The 19,726-nt window shown below is 51.9% G+C and overlaps 6 protein-coding genes across 6 annotated transcripts; 3 read left to right on the top strand and 3 right to left on the bottom strand.

Moving 5' to 3' along the window:
- Positions 1–491: 491 nt before the first annotated feature.
- On the top strand, positions 492–5,414 carry CHR2132 (uncharacterized protein; the record flags this gene model as incomplete). The annotated part of the gene is made up of 8 exons (XM_003045319.1): positions 492–981; positions 1,035–1,045; positions 1,079–2,237; positions 2,319–2,704; positions 2,757–4,228; positions 4,276–4,735; positions 4,883–5,213; positions 5,383–5,414. The coding sequence occupies 8 exons, from the start codon at positions 492–494 to the stop codon at positions 5,412–5,414; spliced, it is 4,341 nt and encodes a 1,446-aa protein (XP_003045365.1).
- Positions 5,415–8,572: 3,158 nt separating this feature from the next.
- NECHADRAFT_82048 (uncharacterized protein) lies at positions 8,573–9,152 on the top strand (the record flags this gene model as incomplete). Its single annotated transcript, XM_003045318.1, has 2 exons — positions 8,573–8,697; positions 8,966–9,152. The coding sequence occupies 2 exons, from the start codon at positions 8,573–8,575 to the stop codon at positions 9,150–9,152; spliced, it is 312 nt and encodes a 103-aa protein (XP_003045364.1).
- A 179-nt stretch (positions 9,153–9,331) lies between these two features.
- NECHADRAFT_104867 (uncharacterized protein) lies at positions 9,332–11,831 on the bottom strand (the record flags this gene model as incomplete). Its single annotated transcript, XM_003044916.1, has 4 exons — positions 11,376–11,831; positions 9,962–11,330; positions 9,595–9,911; positions 9,332–9,349 (listed from the first exon to the last, which is right to left on the bottom strand). Exons 1-4 carry the CDS (start codon positions 11,664–11,666, stop codon positions 9,332–9,334), a joined length of 1,995 nt encoding a protein of 664 aa, XP_003044962.1. The 5' UTR covers positions 11,667–11,831.
- Positions 11,832–12,236: 405 nt separating this feature from the next.
- On the bottom strand, positions 12,237–13,433 carry NECHADRAFT_82046 (uncharacterized protein; the record flags this gene model as incomplete). Its single annotated transcript, XM_003044915.1, has 2 exons — positions 12,237–12,266; positions 12,369–13,433. The coding sequence occupies 2 exons, from the start codon at positions 13,431–13,433 to the stop codon at positions 12,237–12,239; spliced, it is 1,095 nt and encodes a 364-aa protein (XP_003044961.1).
- A 325-nt stretch (positions 13,434–13,758) lies between these two features.
- On the bottom strand, positions 13,759–17,965 carry NECHADRAFT_70548 (uncharacterized protein). The gene is made up of 3 exons (XM_003044914.1): positions 17,834–17,965; positions 16,562–17,755; positions 13,759–16,515 (listed from the first exon to the last, which is right to left on the bottom strand). The coding sequence occupies exons 1-3, from the start codon at positions 17,925–17,927 to the stop codon at positions 13,958–13,960; spliced, it is 3,846 nt and encodes a 1,281-aa protein (XP_003044960.1). The 5' UTR covers positions 17,928–17,965; the 3' UTR covers positions 13,759–13,957.
- Positions 17,966–19,074: 1,109 nt separating this feature from the next.
- Positions 19,075–19,656, top strand: NECHADRAFT_82044 (uncharacterized protein; the record flags this gene model as incomplete). Its single annotated transcript, XM_003045317.1, has 2 exons — positions 19,075–19,114; positions 19,166–19,656. The coding sequence occupies 2 exons, from the start codon at positions 19,075–19,077 to the stop codon at positions 19,654–19,656; spliced, it is 531 nt and encodes a 176-aa protein (XP_003045363.1).
- Between the last annotated feature and the right edge of the window lie 70 nt (positions 19,657–19,726).

Below are 19,726 nucleotides of genomic sequence, written 5' to 3'. Positions count from 1 at the left end.
TGACATTCCGGTCATTTTCAAGTATAAGAACCACTAATCTTGCTCCACACAGTTTCTCTTTTTTCTTCCTTCATCCTCATCGCTTCCTGTTCCCGAGGTGGCACCTTCAGGACCCCACCACTCCCGTTTCTCAACGTGCCCCCTTGAGAATCTTCACTTAGGTCCTTCGCTTTTCACTTCGCTTTGCTTCAGTCTCTTGTCTTCCCTCGTCCAAGGTGGCACCTCGACGACCCTGCCTTACCCCCTTTCAGCTGCTCCACACCGCAAGTCTCGCATCAACGTCATTATTCTTGGTTAATCAACAACAAAGGTCGCATTTGCACAAGGCGAGTGTTGCTTCTCACATACCGTATGAATGTAAGCTCACAAGTCTTTAGTTAACAACCAACCAGCATTCGTTGTGGTGACGCAAAAGCTTGTCCCTCCTCACTCTTTCATCTGCAACCCACTTCTCTCATCTCGTCACTGGCAACGAAAACATCGCTGCCGTCATGCCTCCCAAGCGACCCGGGTCACCCTCAGCAGCAGGTCCGTCCGATGCCAAGCGGCAGATGACATCTTCAGATGTCATCCTCGACCTTTCACTTACGATAACCATCGCTGACGAGGATTCTGATGATCCTCTGAGGTATCTACCGGCTCGCATTTCTGATGAAAGCAGCACTCGCCCTGTTCAGATCCGACCCATCCCTGCCACGAACAACAGGGCCACCCTCACAAAAGAGCAGTGGAAGGTGGGTACCCTGTGGCCCAAGGGGGGCAAGAGGGCGTATTTTCGGGAGTCTGCACGTTTCAAGCGCCCCGAGATCAGTCAACCGACAAACCTGCAAGATCTTGTTCACCAGCACGAGGCCAAAAAGAACAATCGGCTCTCCGGTGTTACCTTTCTGAACCCCTACGACGACTCAAAGTTATCGTGGGTTGCTGGTCTTATCGGATTTGACAACACTCATCAACTCAACACATGGCTTGATCGAGATGGTAAGTGTTTCCCCTGCACAAGTTTCGTCGGTTTGTACTAACTCTTTGTGCAGTTGCACGGGTTGTGTTCGACTTCACTAGACTCTAGAATGGTCAGAAGTTGCCAACTCTTCCAAACATCGTGAAGGAAATTTCCAACGTCCGAACCCGTTACCCCTACCTCCGTGGGGAATTGGACAGGAACCCCGGAGTTGTGGTTCGGAACCGCGGCCCCGTCTCTGTACAGGCACTGGATACCATTGCCCACCATCAAGCGGACAGCAGTTTATCCTACGTGGCCGTTCTGTATCGGCTCCTCACGTCATTTCCTCAAAGGTTTCCTGAGGACCCTGACCAAAACAACAGCAAGATCTGGGGTTTTACGCACAACAACTGGCAGGCGGCGTTGTGTGTGTTCAGAGCCTTCAAGAAAAGGCGAAGCACTGCCATGAAACTGGACAGAAGCCCTAGCGAGAGGGCCAATCTGTGCGCTGTGTGGTACGGAACCATCGCTGAGCAAAGCACACTTGGGCTCGAAGACATGAACAGTCTCACAACCGAAGCTCAAAATGCGGTCAACGACATGAACTTTGCTCAGTCCCACGAAGGATGCGGCATGGACGCTTCGGAATCCGAGCTTGCAACGCTCGCAACCGCCGACGATATCATCAGCAGATGCCCAGGTCTTGCACAAAAGTACAACATCACACCCGGCCAAGGGTTGCAAGATGTGCAACTGGCTCTGGGATCTACCATCACTGAATGTATCGTCAAGGTGTTGACCAAGCTCAGCCCAAGGCCAGACATCACCGACCACATCTTCAAGCGCACGGGCTCAAAGCCTATTCCCATGACCAGCACGCAGAAAAGTCTTCTCATGAACGCCCTCCTCGGACTTGCAAATGTCCAGAACAACAGTGCCTCTTCAACTCCACCACCCGTAGGGGTGTCCAATAACATCACATCGGTCGCAAACGCCGCGTATTGGGATACAATTACGCATGTCAACCACGAAATGCGGGCCAGGTCAGAGGATGCTGGTGCAGGTGAAGGGGAAGATGTACCTGGGCCAGAAGAATCTGACACGGGTGATGAGGCACAGGGTGACGATGAAATGGACCAAGTTCGCCGGTCGGTTCTGTTGATCAACACTTTATCTCCTGAGCAGGAGAACCTTGACTACATCTGTCAACAAATCGGTATCCCAGACTGGAGAAATCTGCGCATGAGTTGTATGGTGCCAGATGCCCCTGCGGCGAAACCGCGTCAAATTGTTGGTAAGTCAACTTTCTGCTGTGGTCCGGCATCAACATACGCTCATCCACACTCTAACTTGTTCAATACTGACGATATTGCAGGTGCTTGGTGGATCTACCAACGTCTAACACCTCCTCTTCGTGCTGCGATTCTCGCTGATGAGTGTGGAATCGGAAAAACACTTCAGATTGGCCTTGCTCTGGCCATCGACTGTTTTCGGACTGGACGGGCTATCGTCGACGGTACGCGAAATGTTGCACCCGGTGAACGTCATTTCAAGCCTAGTGTCATCTTCTGCCCCGGCGTCGTCGTTCCGCAAACTTTCAGGGAGTTCCGCAAGTGGTTTGGGCCCTTCTTCGACATCAAGGTCGCATACGGGAATCTCAGCAACCGACCCGATCCTGCGCTGGAGGGCTCCATCCTGAACAATGCCGAGGAGGTGCAGGAGTGGGTTAACGAGTGCGAGCGTAAACAAGGACATCCAACGGTAGGTTATTCAGTCCATCTTCTCGTTCGTGTCGCTAACTTTGACTTCTAAGACGATGAGAAAGCTGCTCCTTACGTCGTATACCACCGCCGTTTTCCGCATGATTCATCGAGAAAAGACCAAGCTGGTCAACAGAGAGGACCTACCACAACTCGTTGATGATGAAGAGAACCGGATTTATGGAAACGCCACCACTCACGATACTTCATTGACCGATTCGACCAATATCCCTGAGGTAGTGGGGGATCCGAACAATAATGACATCGCCCAACATGAACCAGTCCGCCTGTCAATGCCGAATGCCCAGTTTAACTTCATCATATGCGACGAAGGCCACCTGGTGAAGAATCCCAATTCGGTCACCCACAAGTTGATCAAGACGCTTCACCACGAAGCACTTCTCATCGTATCTGCAACCCCGATCCTCAACCATGTCAAGGATTTCGACGGTTACATCAACTTGATGTGGCAGCACTTCTGGGGCTTCAAGTTCAAAGTGGGAAGTGAACTCAAGGCAGAGTCATTCTACAACAATGATGCCTGGGAAGCGATCAAACAGGGTGAAAATGGGCAGCCCTTGACTTTGGATCTTTGCCTGAATGGTAACGGCGACGAAACTTTGTCGAGCGGCACAATATCACCACGTGCTCAACGACTTCGGGCAGAGTATGTGAGCTTTGTCACATCTGGTCAAGCCCCTCTATTCCGTCTCAACCCCATTCTTTTCCAGGCCTACTCCAAAGATGTCAATGACGACGGAGCTGTGGCAGAAAAGGCGATCAAGCCGCTACTGGAGATGATTTGCCTGCGTCGAGGCATGTTGTCAGAACTCACTTTACCTGACGGAACCATCACTTCTCCTGGGGATGAGATGCCTTCTCGTATGCCCCGACTCATTCAGCTCCAGCACAGTGCAGCAGAGCAACAGCGAGTGTCAGGGTTGACCAAAAAACACGTCGATGACCTGTTAATTGATGGCCGCGACAAGTATGGTAAGCACATTGGACATACTGTTGTGCAGTCCAAGAAGCGAGTTCTGGTCAATTCCGCCGTTCTCCGTGCACTCGCTCTTTTGATGACGCATCCGAAGTTCTACTTGCTGACCCAGGCGAATATGCGGAACACGACGTTGCTCAGCATGATGGCAGCTCGTCAACTATTTGAAGACAAGTTCAAAGAAAAGAAGCCCGAGGAACTCAACGATGCTGATCGGGAGGTGCTCAGAAATCTCGCATCGGACGCCGAATCTGCTGCAAGGGCTCTAGTTGAGGGACCTGAGCGAGTATTTGGTGGTGTGGACGAGGTCAATTCCCTCATCCAGAATGATAGGACTGGAGGACTTCAGTGGTTCTTCTACCTTACGCGTCCAGATGGGAGTGTTTCAATGCCAAGGGACCGACTTGACATGGCAAAGATGATCTGCTACGGAAGCCCAAAGTTGGCTTGGACAGTTCAGAGGGTACTTCAGCTCAACGACGAGGGAAAAAGAGTGCTGATCTACGTCAACCATCCCCTGACTCTCATGTAAGTGTGCACCCCAACAATATCTAGCGGTAGCTAACAATATTCAGGATCCTCAACGCCCTTCTCACCTACCTTGGTGTCAAATCACTCCACATTCGTAGCGCTCACCCCATGGCTGAGCGTGTCAAGGCCATCCAAGCATTCAACAACCCCAACGAAGATGTGGGAGCCCTCATCACAACCTTCCAACTCGCAGGATTTGGTATTAACCTCCATGGAGCCTGTCACCATGGAATAATTGTTGAGTACCCTCAAAACCTTTCAACGATCTTGCACGCCATTGGTCGACTTTGGCGACTAGGGCAGACCAACAGTGTTAAACCGGACATCCTATACCAACGAAACTCCTTCGATGCCTACCAAATTTCTCGCATGGCACAAAAGCACGCTCCCATTGTCGCCGCGGAAGGGTACATTCCATCCGAGATACAGGGTAAAAACCGACTGATTTGTGCCTACGAGATCATTTCCATGTGGCTGGAGCTCACATCGAACTGGTACCCCAGAGTTAGCGTACCTTGGCAGAGGATGGACGATGCAAATGTGGAAGCACAAGGCCAGTTTTATTCGGCTCTTGCACGCTTCATGATGGCAGATCCGGGAAGTTCCGTGAAGCTTACCGACGAAAACATCGAAGCTGTTGCCCTAAGTTAGGCGCCTGGGCATCAACTGACGATGGACCACATTGACGGAAAGGTGCCGCCGGTGGAGAATGGTGTTGTTCTTGGAAGCTTGGGTGAGGAAACCGAAGCTCCTGGTGACGAGGATGAGAAGTTTGAGGGCGGGGGTGACGAAATTGACGTCGATGCGGTTATGATTGAGGATGAAGATGAGGGGATCAACAACGGAGGTGTCGCTAGAGACTTCAAGATTGCGATGGTCGGAAGGGTCGTGATCGATCCGCAAGAGGTTCTCGCCACACCTACCACAGCGCAGCAAGGCAGGGGCTACTGGTCTTCGTGTTCACAGGCAGATAACCTTTCAGGTCAGACCGGGAGTAGTGAGAATTCCATTGAAATTTGACACAAAAAGTTCGTTTTGGTAGACAAACTTGCTCAATTCCACAAAGAAATTGAGACCCTCGAGTTAACTACTGACTCTTAACATGAAAGCTTCATTGTAAAACTTTATGGCACAAAAAAACTATAAACCAGTTGTTGAAAGCCCCGTCAAGGCAGCCATGTGAGGTCAAACGATATAAATAAAAGCCTTTCATGCAGCATGCCAGCTGTTCTGTTCAGAAAAGATAAATACCCTGTTGCCCCATCTTGATTCTTCCATCGGTAAGGTCTTCTTGACATCACTTCGCAAGCTTCTTCGTTGAATCACTGGCGCAAACAAGTCACTTCACAACCCTAAACAAACTGACCAGACAAACACTCCTGCCTACCTTTAGACAGACCACCTACAACCCATAAAGCACTTTCATAGTCAGTCCTCGACGTTTGCAGGAACCAGGTGATCCATATTTGCTAATTTCAGAACTCGACGCTTCGTGTACAGAACAACCGACCAGTGGGACAATTCTCGAATCAGGTGTACCATAGTCTTACCGTCAAAAGTTTAAGGATCATGGAAGGCTCTAACGGGTCCACACAAAACACGGTGAACATGGGCACCAATTCATCTTCCCGAGAGTCTACTGAGCCATCAAAGACCCCCAGGCAAGCAATGATGGACGAGATGGCACAACTCATCCGTCAGAACCGTGTGCCGGAAATGGCATGGCTATTTCTACAGACCTGCCCTGGAGATTGGGGCTATAATTGGGGTCCATCGGTGCGCGAAACGCTTATTCGTGCAGTAAAAAGGGAGCTGCCACCAGACAAGCTCGAAGAGACTGCTGCCACCATTCGCTTCCGGTGGGACCTGGCGAGATACGCTGATCACCTCGTCAAGATTTTTGGTCTCCCAGTCCCAGACGGAGAAATCTGCATTCTTTGGGATTTTAAAAAATGGCGTTCGGAGTTGGCAAGTGGACAACATAGGCACCATGGCTATGTTTTGGACATGGTGATGCAGGGGGGGATAAAGCCAAACCTGTTGGATCATCATGGGGATCCATTTGAAAGGTTCCTTCACTATATTGTGGCTGCAATTACATTGACGAATCTTCCGGAGGACTTGACCAGAGCATTGGTTACCAGCTTGATCAAGTACACGGCTGGGGAGCGGGGATTCCTACAACCACAAGACCAGGGGAGACCTGCAACTTGAAAATGTGTGAGAAACAAATTGGAAATAAGACAAGATCGTTTGGGTAGACCTAATTTTAGGCATAGAAACAAGTCAGTTCACTTTTTTGATATCTTTTTAAACGTGTGGCAACAATGAATCTAAGCTGTGAGTCATGACGGGAACTCAATCGCACTCTGCCGCCGAAGCGAGACACGATCACTAGCCGCAAGGAGATGACTATCAGCTCCCATCTGCTCGTAGAGACAATTCATCCCTCCATTGAAGGTCCATGAAGGACTCGGTCAGTTCCTCCCCATGCTAGGTCCTCAGGATCACGACAATGTTCAACTAAAGTGCCAGCTGAAGATTACTGTCTCGGGTCCCCTAGCTCCCCAATCATTATGCCCAAAGTCACGCACCCAGCTTCAGAAACTCTAGTGAGAGCTTTCACCTTTCACATCTCGTCGTTTCTCTAAGCCTCTTTCATCTCGCTCAAAGCCGCCTTGTTCTAATCGAGAAAGCTAACACGAAAGGTGCCTCCCATCAGAGTATCTTCTCATTCTCTCACTTTGTTGTCTACTTTCGTTGGGCCATTTTAAACCTGTAAAGGTGGGAAGATAGACATCCATGTCGTTCGGGAACCATCCCAGCGATTGGCCGGCCACTCTTGACACTCCCGCCGTCCAAGTTTAGGATAGTTCGGACAATAACCATAAGGAAGTATGGGCTAAGATTCACATAAATATAAATACGCATCCCCCAAAATGAGTAAGAAAGATCATCTAATTTAACCTCAGCTTTAGCCTTCAAGATAGTATAGAATTGTCGCCCGGTTAGGTGCCATAGGTGATAGGGCTTAAACAAGAGCTCTCCCCGGCTCCTTCAGAAACAGGTTCCTAGATCTCTAACAGTATGTGCGACATGTCGAGAGTGCCTCCCGTGTGCATGAAATCCCAATTGACAGAATGGGTAGATCCTACGAGACGAAGAGCGTTCTTGGCGTCGATGATGTCGATGAACAAGTCGGGATACTCCAGCATGATGGCATGGCTACAAACATCTTCAATGCTCTATCAGTGAAGGCGGATATGGAAGTGACCAACACGTTCAGGCGGTTGTAGGGGTCCTTAAAGCGTAGGATACCATCAATGCAATCGAAGGCTCAAATGGTTTTGTAAATATTGACGGCGTTGGCGTTGGAAACGGCCCAGAGAACGGCTTTCAATGTCCTGAAAGCTGTTAGTCATGCCCAACTGTTGATTTGGAGTAGCCTACGTCGAGATCAAATCGCTCCGAGCAAATACCACGACTGGTTTCGTTCTTGAACCGGTGCAGCTTTGCCACAGCCAACTCAAGCTTGCAGGGACTTATTGCCGCCATGTAATCCAGTGTAGCTGTAAATGATTTAGACAAGATCAAGTCAGTACAGGCAGCCATGTTTCTATCAGTAGGGTGAAAAGTGGCTGGTTGATAGCGGGTGGTTCAGACAGCTGCTTCTGTGTGGCCTTTTATGTACCAGAAGGCGACGGTAGATCTTGAACGTTGGAGGGGCCGCAGCGGGTTGTGTCCGCTCGGGACGCAAAACTCTCGAGCTGTGTTGCCAAGAAGGCAAAAATGGTTCGTAGGAAGAGCAGGGAGAGCAGGGTTCTCATCGCACACAAGCACCGCCCAATCATGTTTCTTAGAGTTGCCGAACCATGCTGAGCCCTCGCGATCAGCGGCGCGGTGGACGTACTTGGGGCGAACTGAAGCCGAGATTGCCTGGTTCGAAGTCGGAGCCTGGGTGACAAGAGCCAACGGGCGCAAGGGACGACTTGCTCCTTGTTGGCCCCGGGAGCGAGTTGATGAGCCTCGTTTGCAACAGAAAGCAGTGTCGCGTTTGGAGACGAGTCGTTGCGGAGCCTCCATGTCGCGCTGCGAAGCCTCTACTTTGATGGTCTGTTTGTCGTGTCGAAGTATTCGTGGTGCTGATCAACTTTCGCCGCCCGTTCCTGGTTGCAACATTAGCCAACATTAGGCTCATACATCTAAGATTTAGATTAGCCCTCAAAGTCTTACCTAGATCTTTCTACATTACCCAACAGCTTTTCCATGTCGCTCAAGGCCCTGTTCATCTCCTCCACCTTCGTGATGGTCGAGTCATGATGCGATGCAAGGCTAACAGCAATGACTGTAACCTCTTTGGCCGGGTTTGACGGCGGTGCTCTCATGGCCGCGTCGGCCTCTTCTCAACTGTTCGTTAAGATCATGCAGCCATGCCTGATGGATGCCGGTATGTCGGCGACGGTACCGTAAGTGCGCCGTGGGAACTGGCAGATTAAAAGACCATCGGACCGAGCTTATCGGATAGGCCCTATGTTCCTTGCTTCTCGCACTTATCAGCGTTTCCATATCCATCAGCGTAGAAAGTGGAAGCCGCATCCTTCAACGGCTCCTTGGGTTCGAATCAGGCCTGTATCCACCGCCTCATTTTTGTTGGGTTGGGTGGCGTCTTGAGCGTTGCGCCCGACGGTGGCTTCTTCGTGGAGTGATAAAAGGTACCTCTCTAGGTACCCCCAGTTTCGATTTGGGCGTCGATGTGAAAAGGATTCTCAAGCTAGATGTACAAGACGTGGTGGGAGTGGCCGGCTTCAAGAGCGCAGTACTACAGGGTATTCGTGAGCCGGGTGGCCGGGTTGTCTGGGCCATAATGGTGGACAGAACGTCGATGGCCAACATTCAGTACAGGACCATAAAAGAGCCGTGAGGCCAAAGCGAGGGAAGATTCTCCTGTTTAGTAGTAAACGCGACAATGGCTTTGAGGGTGACTGACACCCATCGCTGGGGCACGTGAATAGGCACGTGCATCCCTCGATGGCATCCAGTTCTCAACAACCCCAGGCTTTGGGGCCTACGCGACAAGGATAGAGCCCCTTCTTTATTGGACTAACAAATCAGATCAATCTCACGTACATACTAGAGCGTAAAAGTTAGAAATTAGTCGCAGGCAACGCCGAAGCGGTCGCACAGCTCGTCAATCACTACTTCGAAGCGAAGAACAAATGCAGAACAATCAAGCAGTTTCTATTGCTATTCATCAATGCCATGGTATATATACACTAAATCCACATTCAAATCCACGCTTACAGCCTAGCAGAAGCACTTCCACCCGCGCAGCAGCTCTTACCACCAAAGGCCAGCTGGCTAACCTTGTCAGTCTGATCCAGCGCGCCCTTCTTCTCAGCCACCTGGGTGGGGGTGATGGAGTAGCTGGGAGGCACGTCCATGCAGGGGTTGTTGGTGAAGAAGTTGCGCGGCCGCAGGAGGAGAGTCATGGGCTCGACGGGCATGATGGGGAAGTCCTCGGGGGCGGGGATGTGTGTTACGCCAAAGGTGTGCCAGAGGACGATGTCGGTGTTTTCGGTAGACTCGTTGTTGTTGGCCATCCATTGGGGGAGACCCATTGAAGGCTCGCCGGAGGTCTGGGGGACGTGGCGACCAGCAGGCCAGAGCTCATCATCACGGTCTAGAATGGTCAGTATGTGTATAGATCAGTGTGAGTGAAGGGTAACTTACAAGGAGTGACGTGCACGGCGTGGCGGGCAAAGCCAGCACGCTTCCACACCAAGCTACCAGGCTTGGGCAGCAGACCAGGAACCTCTCTGCTCACAAGCTTGTAAGAGACGGGCTTCTTGCTGTAAGGGTGGAGCTTGGACTCGTTGACCATCTCCCATGTACGGCTTGTGGCGCCGTTGTAGTCGGTCTTGGCCTCGCCGCTGGTGCGAAGCTTGGTCTTCTTGGCGTAGAAGGCATTGCCATAGAAGTTCTCAGGGCTGCCAACAGGAGCCTCGCTGGGGACTGTGTCGACCATGTTGACGGTGTTGCTTGTTCCGTCAATCATGGGGTTGATGCGAAGACAGAAGAGATGCTGATGGTTGTGTGCGTTGACCTGGGGATACACCTCAGTACCCCAAGGACCAGCATCCTCACCAGGGTTGAGAGAGTAGGTGTTGAGGATACCAGTGAGCTTGATCTCAGGCTGGATGGTACCATCCTGGTGGAAGACCCATTGGCAAGCATACTCGTAGTTGGCGGCAGTAAAGATCTGCTGGACGATGAGCTTGCGGGCGCGAGTGACGGTGACGGAGTCATCTCTGAAGTCGGTGTGCTTGAATAGAATGCCGTTGTCCTCCTCGTGAATGCAGATGGCGTTCTTGATGGTGCGGATAGAACCATCGCGGGTAGCAAAGTCGGCATCAAGGTAGTGAATGACACCCTTGCAATCGCAGCCAAGAGCAAGAGAGTTGGTCAAGTAACCAGCACCGTATTCACCGAGGTCAAAGGCATGCTTGCGCTGATGAGGGTGCTCGGGGTTGCCATAAGGCACAACCATCTCAGAGAGCGAAAGACGGTAGAAAACGGGACGCTCAATGCCCTTGTCGTTGAAGGTGATGTGGTTGAGGACAATACCCTCCTTGTAGTTGAAGCCAATGTGGAACTTCCAGTTCTGCCATGAAATCACACGACCGTTCATGGTGAAAGAAACACCCTCGGGCTGGGTAATGTTGATGGGCTTGATGTCCTTTCGGTATCCGCCAGCAGCCTCGATAGCACGGGGGATGTAGTCAATGGGCTTCTGCTGGCTGAGAGGACGTCGGACCTTGGGGATGTCGATGTGGATGATAGCCTTCTTGGCGCCGTCGAAGATAGGGCAGAAGTCGAGGGGATACTGGTACTGGAAGGTATCCGGGTCGGGACGGTAATACATGAGAGCCTGCTGGAGGCGAACAGAGTTGCCGAAGCGCTCATCGTAACCAATGGTCCAAGGATCACAGTAGACCTTGTGCATGTCGGACGCGGGGATGCCAGAGATCTCGCATTGCTTGATGACCTCGGGGTCCTTTCGCATGATGATCTCGACCTGGTTGAGCTCCTCGGGGGTGATCTAGCTATGTTAGACAAGGCTGTTGAACAGTGCGATAAAACTTACAATAGGCTGAAGACCATCCAGCTTCTCCCACTTGGTCACCTTCTTGACCTTGAGGTCAACAAGACCATCATAGACCTTGCCATCAGGAAGGATGACGACAACATCAGCAACTCGGGCGGGACGGTTGCTGTCGGAAGGATGCTCGAGCCATCGAAGCATCTCAGCCTTACGAGGCTCGTGCAGAGAGACGACGTTGAAGTAGCATGGTCCAGAGTGATACTTCTTGACAATGTCGACGGAAGCCGAGATCTCATCGGCAGAGAGAGGATCGAAAGGGTGAGGGAGTACCATGGCTGCTGTTGTCTAAGCTGTGATGATGTGTCTGGAAAAGATCAACAAAGAAGGCAGACACACGGCTCCTTGATATACTTTTCAGCCATGCCTCCTCACGAGCAGGTCAAGCCTCAAGTGATGCCTCGTCTGGGAAGCCATAACGTCGATACCGACTCTTTTTTCCTTATCGGGCTTATCTGGTCAGGAACTTGGGAAAGCAAACATTACGGCAACAGGACAAGGTCAGAGAGACAGACGGCACTTGTCGTGTGGCTACCTGATGGGGACTAGCCTGCGGGGGACACTGCTTGATCGCGGGGTATGAGCCGCACGGATAGATAAACCGAATTGGTCTCTAGCGGGTTGATAAGGGTTGGAGGCTGAGGATGAGTGTGCGTGATGGGTGAGATGGCTGGATAGTGGCGGTTGAAGCCCCCGCTGTCATGCATCTCGTGACGGACAAGATAGCCGGCTCTCATTGATCAATTGATTCGTGTCTGACCCTCCAAGGGGACCAATCGAGGGTCATGTGGTGGCGGGGCCGGACTCTCATGAATTTGTTCAAAAGAGGCATCGATACCCTTTAGCTCACCAGGTCGCGTAACACGAGTCGATTGACTGTATCAGTGAAAGTGTCGATTGTCTGTCAATTGACTGACAATCATTTGACTCTGCTCATCTAGTAATTATCTGCGATGGCCCCGGTTCTGTTATCCATACCACGTCTCCCTCCTCTGACGGAGGTCGCCTCCTCGTCCCGTCGCTGTTGAACGGACTGTCCTTTTCCTCGACTTCTTCATTCCTCGGCTGCAAGGAAGTTCTCGGCTTCGTCTCCAGAAGCTCACTCGGAAATGACTTCCGAAACCCCAAGCGCAGCCAGAGCTTGACTCTTGTCCCGAGCTTGAACCTCTTCCATCGGATCCGGAGCTCAGATTGATCGGTATCTCTTCTTGCGGGCGCATACCTCACAAACAAGAGCAGAAGCGGCAAAATGAGGATCCAGCAGATTGTGCCCACCCTCAGAGCTCCCCTCCCCACCATCATCCTCCGAAACCAGAACCACGACTCGACGAAGCCGAGAAGGAACAGACTGGGAAAGACGACGGCGAGAGCAATAACCCACGGTTTGACTGAAGACTTGTCGTTCAACCAGTCGTTGACGGGATCATCGCGACTTGTTCCTGGCTGGAGATTGCCCCAGTACGAGTCATCTGTGGCCGTCGGGTTACGGCAGTCGGCCAGGTAATACGTGGCGAGCCAATCAGACGTTGCGTCTGCGGTATTTATCCGCACGGCGCCGTCAGAGAGGTACGCCGTGACCTGGGTGTAGACTGCGCCGTTGCCGTGTGTGCCTGTGAAGCTGGTGAGGCTTGTCGGAGAGAACTGAGAGCGGACTTCATCGGGGATCATGATTCTCGTTGTGGTCGAGACTGTGAATGGTGTCGGGCAGGATGCAGGCGCTGTGTAGACGACGCCTTGGTAGTAGTACGTGAAGGGGCCGAGAAGGTTGGTTCCGCTCGTCGTGAGCTGAATATCTGTCGAGGCGAATTCCCCAGGTTCAAAGTATCGGATAACAATCTCGAGGCCATTGTAGCTTCTCGTGGATGTTGTCACCGAGATGGCTTCACCAGTTGGTGCGACGACAGGTCTGAGCGGCAAAGTCGAGGTCCTAGTAAAGGACTTATCTGTGGTCTTTGAGATGACATAGTTGGACGTGACGGTAAATTGAGCGGCAGCAGTTGTCACTAGCCATAGAGCGACACACGCTCTCATTGAGAAAGCCATTCTCATTAATGATGTTTATTGAGAAATGAGGGCGTCCATGGTATGAGTACCATCTTAAAGGACCCCATTCCACGTTTATTCCGCGATCGGCAAAGAGAGGATTCGCCAAGACCAAGGCATTCAGCTGTTTGTTTCGTATTTCACAACAATTCCGCCTTGCGAGTTAGACAATGCCCGTCCATGTTTGTCGGGCGACAAGTGAAAACATAGCCACCCTTGGCATGCGCTGTTGAGTGAATGTGTTGGTCTAGGGTAAAGCCGTGATGGTGGGAGATCGAGAACATCACCAGGTGAAGGGACAGTCATGCTATCTTCATATTATATTCAGCTCAGCAAATCGTACACTAATATTTATTTCCTTTTTTACGCCTATTACCCTGGCGTGTGGTTCGTAGCTTGCACAAGACGATCTTATTCCACTCCCTCTAACAACTCCAAACCTTCCCGCACCAAGGAAAATGCTACATATGCTAACAAAAGGAAAACACAAACTGGTTGAAATCGAATCGCACTCTATTATCGTACTAAGGATTCTCGCTCCTTTCATTTACACTCTGACCAGAAGGTCCAAGACCACCAACGCTAGCCGCCACGATACCAGGCATGCCCACGACAGACATCATGGGCGAGATGGGTGGCCTGTTGGAAGATCGCGAAGATCCTCTCCTGCTCCTGACCTTGCTCCTAGAGCGAGACTCGGAACGATGACGGTGGAGAAGCATCAACTCACGAGACTTGGCCATGGCATCGCTCAAGACCGCCATACGTCCACCTCGAACCTTCTTCAAGAACTCGAGATCATCGCGGATACCAAACAGAGCATCACCCAGGTCGTAGTCGTCTGGGTTTGTAGGGGTCTCTTCGCCATCCTCGGGCGACTTCTTCTTTCTCCGCAGACGAAGCCACTTGGGCCACAACTTGACCAAAACATCCACGATAGCCTGGAACCAACGATCGGGGAAGAGACGGATAAGCACACCCATGGGAATAGAGAAAAAGCCCAGAACGACAGAGATGCCCCATTGAGGGCCATTGAGGCGGGTCACCACAAAGGCGTCGCCTCCAACGTATATAATGATGAGCTGACCACCGACCATGATGGACATCATGAGCATGAAGAGGTGGTTGCGGTGCAGGCCCTCAAAGATGTTGAGACGGTTGTCAATGCGTCTGCTGTTGACGAGCTTAAAGATTTGCATAAACACAAAGACGTTGAAGATGAGGGTTCTCAATTCCTTCTCAGGGTAGCCGAGGAAATCGGGGCCTGCGAACCAGAGGACGAAGCACACGATGAGCTGATAGATGGACTGGCCGATGATCATCTTCCACATGGTGATGGTGATGAGAGGCGCAGTTCGGGGTTCAGGCTCACGGTGGAGAAGACTTCCGGTAGGGGGATCTGTAGCGAGGGCGAGAGCGGCAAAGGTGTCCATAATGAGGTTCACCCAGAGAAGCTGTACGGCGTTGAGAACCGATGTTTCCTCGTCGTCCAAGACGGCGGAAATAAAGGTGATGAAGACGGCAGTGATGTTGACCGTGAGCTGGAACTGGAGGAACTTCTTGACGGAATCGTTGATGGCACGTCCCCAACCAAGGGCTTTGACAATGGAGGAGAAGTTGTCGTCCATGAGGATAATGTCTGAAGCTTCCTTTGCGACTTCGGTTCCGGTGATACCCATCGAGAAACCAACGTCAGCAGCCTTGAGAGCAGGCGCATCGTTTGTGCCGTCGCCAGTAACAGCCACAATCTGACCCTGGGCTCTAAGAGTCTTGACGAGGATACGCTTATCCTCAGGACTTGATCGAGCAAGGATACGAAGGCCCTTGACAACCTCTGCCCGTTCTCGCTCATCGAGCTTACGGAACTCGGAGCCTTCCATGACAGCGTTCTTCTCCTTGATGTTTTCCTCGGTAAGGATACCACATTCGCGTCCGATAGCTCGGGCAGTCTCGACATTGTCACCAGTGACCATCTTGACAGAGACCGAGGCTATAGCACAATCTTGAACAGCTTCGGGGACACCCTTTCGAACGGGATCCTGAATACCGACGACGCCCATCCATGTCAGGTTGTTGACAAGATCCGACAGGTCAATCTCCTTGGGCCCATCTTCCTCGTTACCCAAGCTAGGACTCAAGCTTAGAACAGGCGGCCAAGACTCAAAGTCCCGATACGCAAGAGCCAGAGTTCGCAGAGAGTTTGTAGCATACGCAAAGATCATGTCTCGAATCTCCTCCTTGTGCGAGTCCGAGAGGGTTTCCGTGCTAGGAGCCTTTGTAGGATCATCAAGAATAGTCGTGCACTGCGCGAGAACAATCTCGGAGGCACCCTTGATGAAGAGTCGGTACTTGGGCTTATCCTTGGTCTGTCCGGGTACTTCGACGACGGCACCCATACACTTGCGCTGAGAGTTGAAAGGGAAGAGGCGCGTCACAGGATGGTTTGATCGTTCGACACCCAGAGGGCCAAGGCCGAGACATCGACGAGCCCAGTCGAGCAGAGCCGTCTCTGTCTTTGTTCCCACAAAGGCCTGCTTGCCATTCTCCTCGGCTTCAAAAGCTGTAGTGTTGACAGTGATGGCCGTCTTGAGAAACGTCTGATACTCGGGGTCGAGCTTTGATGAGAGCTGGTTGAGAGAGATCAAATCCGTGCCTTGAGCCTCGTCCTTCTTTGCGCCTGAGCCGTTGTCTTGCTCAAAGTTGGATTCGCCGAATACCAGTTGACCTTTCTTTCCCAGAGAACCAGCAACAACCGTCATGACGTTCTCAGTGAGAGTACCAGTCTTGTCGGAGCAAATAACAGTGGCATTTCCCATGGTCTCGCAAGACTGGAGATGCCGTACCAGGTTGTTCTCCTTGGTCATCTTCTTGGTGGCGAAAGCAAGAGATAGCGTCACAGCGAGGGGGAGTCCTTCGGGAACCGCGACGACGATGATGGTGATGGAGGTGATTAGGATTCGGAGAAAGCTTTGGCCCTTTTCCTCGCCGGGATCATCATTGTTAGGAAGTCGGGCTAGGAACTCGATGAGAAGGACGAAGAAGAGGAGCAGACCAGCGGCACTTCCTAGCTTTGCAATGTAACCTGCAACAGTTAGTGAGGCACTCAATATCGGGTCATATCAACTTACCAGCCAGAAGATTCAGCTTGGCCTGCAATGGGGTCAATCCTGGGTCGTCGCGCAGAGACATCATAGTCTTTCCATGGCTAGACTGCTGTCCAACCGCCGTAACCAGAAACGTTCCAACACCGTCAAGAACCTTGGCGCCCGAGATGATGAAGGGATCAAGCTTCTTAAGCTTGGGCGAATCCTCGTGCAATAGCGCGTTAAGAACAGCATCCGCAGGAACCTTTTTAATGAGATCCGATTCACCAGTCGCTGAAGATTCGTCGCAGCTGAGATTGTGTCCACCGATGAATACACCGTCCACGGGAATAACATCACCAGGCTCGAGAAGCATAACGTCTCCTACCAGGACGTCGTGGATCGAGATGGACATTGGCTTGCCCGATCGCGTCACCTTGACAAGACGATCCTCCTTCTTCTGGTTCAGCTTACGAAACTGTCGTTCCTTTTGCCAATCGTTGAGAGCACCAACAACGACGACAATCGTGATGGCGACAATGATGGCGACACCTTCCACCCATTCAATCTTGGCGCCTTCATGATGTTTAACTCCAAATGTCTGGTACAGACCCAGGGCGAGCGATACGACGGCAGCGATGCTCAGAAGAATAAGGACGCGATCCTGCAGCGCAATCCAGGCAAGTTCAAGGAACGACTTGGACTTTGGCTCGGGTAACCGGTTAGGTCCATAGACTCTTGTTCTGTCGACAAACTTGTCCTTCTTCCCATGCGAGTCTGGCTGACTAGGTTGCGTATCGGAATGCTTTGGCGCTTTAGGCGAGTAATCTGACGGGCTGGTCGCTGCAGTCGCGTCCTCAAAGGACACCGAGTCCGAGAGCTTCCCCTCGTCAAGACTCAAGCCCGCGCGACTATCTGTTCGCAGGCCCTTTTCGAGGCCGGGGAGTCCACCGAGCGCCGCAAAGGCCGACAGGTTCTTTGGGTTGATGAGCTTGGAGAGGTGGCCGGGAGAAAAGGCAAAAGGGTTATCGTCGACATTGTAGAGGTGCTCCTCGCCCGGGTCGGCCTTGAGGATCTCGTTGATGTCGCCCTTTTGAGCTTGTCGAAAGACGTGGATGTCGCGATCGTGATCAGACCCGACTTTGGTAGTGGGTGAAGAAGACCACGATTCGGACCTCGACTTGGACGGGGGCACGGCCAGGGTGTTTACGTCGTCGAGGGGAGAAGAGATTACAGAGGCTGGATTGCCTATTCGTGAGGAGAGCTTGTCAGTATTGACCGAGTGAATTCCCGCGGGCGATCGCACTGGAGCATTACCGGCATCATCGTTTCCAGCGTCAATTGCAGCAGTGTCTACCGTGATGGTGGGCGCGCGAGGGCGCCCTGCCGGCTGGGGAGCGCTGGAGTCCATGTGAGCATCTGGCGGGAGAATGAACCTTTCAGGTCATGGGTGAGCAGTATGCAGCGTTTCGTGAAGATGTGAGAAGAGAGGAGAGGAGAGAGTAGAGTAGATTAGAGAGAGAGCCTGGGGGTGGCCACGAAAGAACAGGCAGACTCAGCACCTTGTAAATTGCACATTCACACACACGTCACAACCTCCGATGATCAAATCACACCACGAGCCTGGTCTGATGGGAAACAACAGAGCGACAAGAAAAAGTGCAAAAAAAACACAGCCACAGCCACGTCCTACTCTAGAGCGCTGCCAAGTTTCTCGGCGCCCGATATGATTGGCGTCTTACGGGGACTCAATCAATTCTGGTTTCTGGGAGAGCAGATCACGGCGTGGACCGTGAGGGGTGGTCCAAAATCTTGGCAAGGTCTCTCTCTCTCTCCTGCTCTACCGGGCGAATTGTGCAAAAGTACTGATTACTTTGAACTTATGGATACTCACGGCTCTGGCTACAGCCCAACTGAGGCATATAACGCGATGTCCCCACGGGTAAGCACCGCATCTGTAAGGTTCTCTCAACTGTTCAATGACATCTACACTGTCAAAAACAATCACTACCTCTAAAATGACACGTTCCAGTGGCAATAAACAGATAGACAATGGTCATTCGTCATGATGTGGCCATTACCGCCAAGACCAATCACTCCAGCGACCTTGGCCAAGACCCAGCAGAGACGATGTCAAAGCCCGTGGGTCCCGCCACTTCTTTTTAAGCTTATTATGTCTCCTCTGGCGCTAGATGGAAGTACCTAACAGGTTGCTCTCAAATTCATCTTGTCTCTGGGTCGCACAAGACGGCCTGATACGCGACACGAGACGGGGGCGGAGCTTGGGCAATCACAATCTCTTTTGTCTGTTTCTCTTTTGCCATTCGGACTGCCCTGCCTGCTGAGACACGAGCTTTCTCGTCCCCTCACGCTAATTCAGCACAGCCTCCCTTGGTATGTCGGTGACGCGGCGTGATTAACTCCAGGTCCCACAATGTGCGGCTTTCTGCCCAAGTGTCAGTTGCAGGGCGCCAGTGACATTCAACGTTTCGTATTGGTAGAACGGAGCCGCCCAATTTGTTTACTGTACCGTTGTTCATCATCTGTAATTTCACAACATGTCGAGCAACCTTGTTATCCGACCCGCAACACGCCAAGGTACAGTAGACAGCCATCAAAACTTCCGACACCAACTCATGTAATTCCAAGATGTTCCGATTATCCTCGGCATGATGCGTGCAACTGCTGCTGAGCAATGTGCTGCCTCCAATGTGAAAGCAACCGAGCAAGACCTCCTCGACAACCTCGACTTTGGAGACTCAGACACGTCCAACCCCCGTGGCCGCTTCACTAAAATCATCCTCGCCGTGGCACCAGAAGGCATCGCCGGCATGGCAACCTACTTCCTCACGTTTGCAGCCTGGCTTGGCCGATCGGGAGTCTGCCTGGAAGATCTCTACGTGGCCCCAGAGTACCGCCGCAGGGGCTACGCGCGGGATCTCATCCAGGCCATCGCAAAGGAGGCCAATGAGCTGGGTTGCTCTCGGATGGAGTGGCAGTGCTACAAGGATAACCACCGAGCTCTGCAGTTCTACCAGAGCCTGGGGGCAAAGGTCATGGATCCGATAGCCTACCTCCGTCTTGACAAGGAGGACATGGAGAAGCTGGCAGAGGAAAAGACAGCTTCCTGCCTGAACTAGCTCTAGTGGCTGTAGTCCCCTGCCGTTTATTAATTAAGCTTATTTCCCACATCTTGATGCTGCACATCAA

This window comes from Fusarium vanettenii (assembly GCF_000151355.1).
Source record: "Fusarium vanettenii 77-13-4 chromosome 6 genomic scaffold NECHAsca_20_chr6_4_0, whole genome shotgun sequence".
NCBI lineage: Eukaryota > Fungi > Ascomycota > Sordariomycetes > Hypocreales > Nectriaceae > Fusarium > Fusarium vanettenii.
The sequence above is the reverse complement of the archived record's forward strand: the minus strand, read 5'-3'. Positions and strand labels throughout refer to the sequence as shown.

What these genes read in the sequence shown, in the direction of transcription:
- NECHADRAFT_70548 (XM_003044914.1), bottom strand. Translation starts at nt 17,927, where the DNA reads ATGGACTCCAGCGCTCCCCAGCCGGCAGGGCGCCCTCGCGCGCCCACC. An exon ending in CGCTGGAAACGATGATGCCG is followed by an intron (nt 17,756 to 17,833) that starts GTAATGCTCCAG and finishes TAGGCAATCCAG; the next exon opens with CCTCTGTAATCTCTTCTCCC. An exon ending in CAAGCTGAATCTTCTGGCTG is followed by an intron (nt 16,516 to 16,561) that starts GTAAGTTGATAT and finishes TAACTGTTGCAG; the next exon opens with GTTACATTGCAAAGCTAGGA.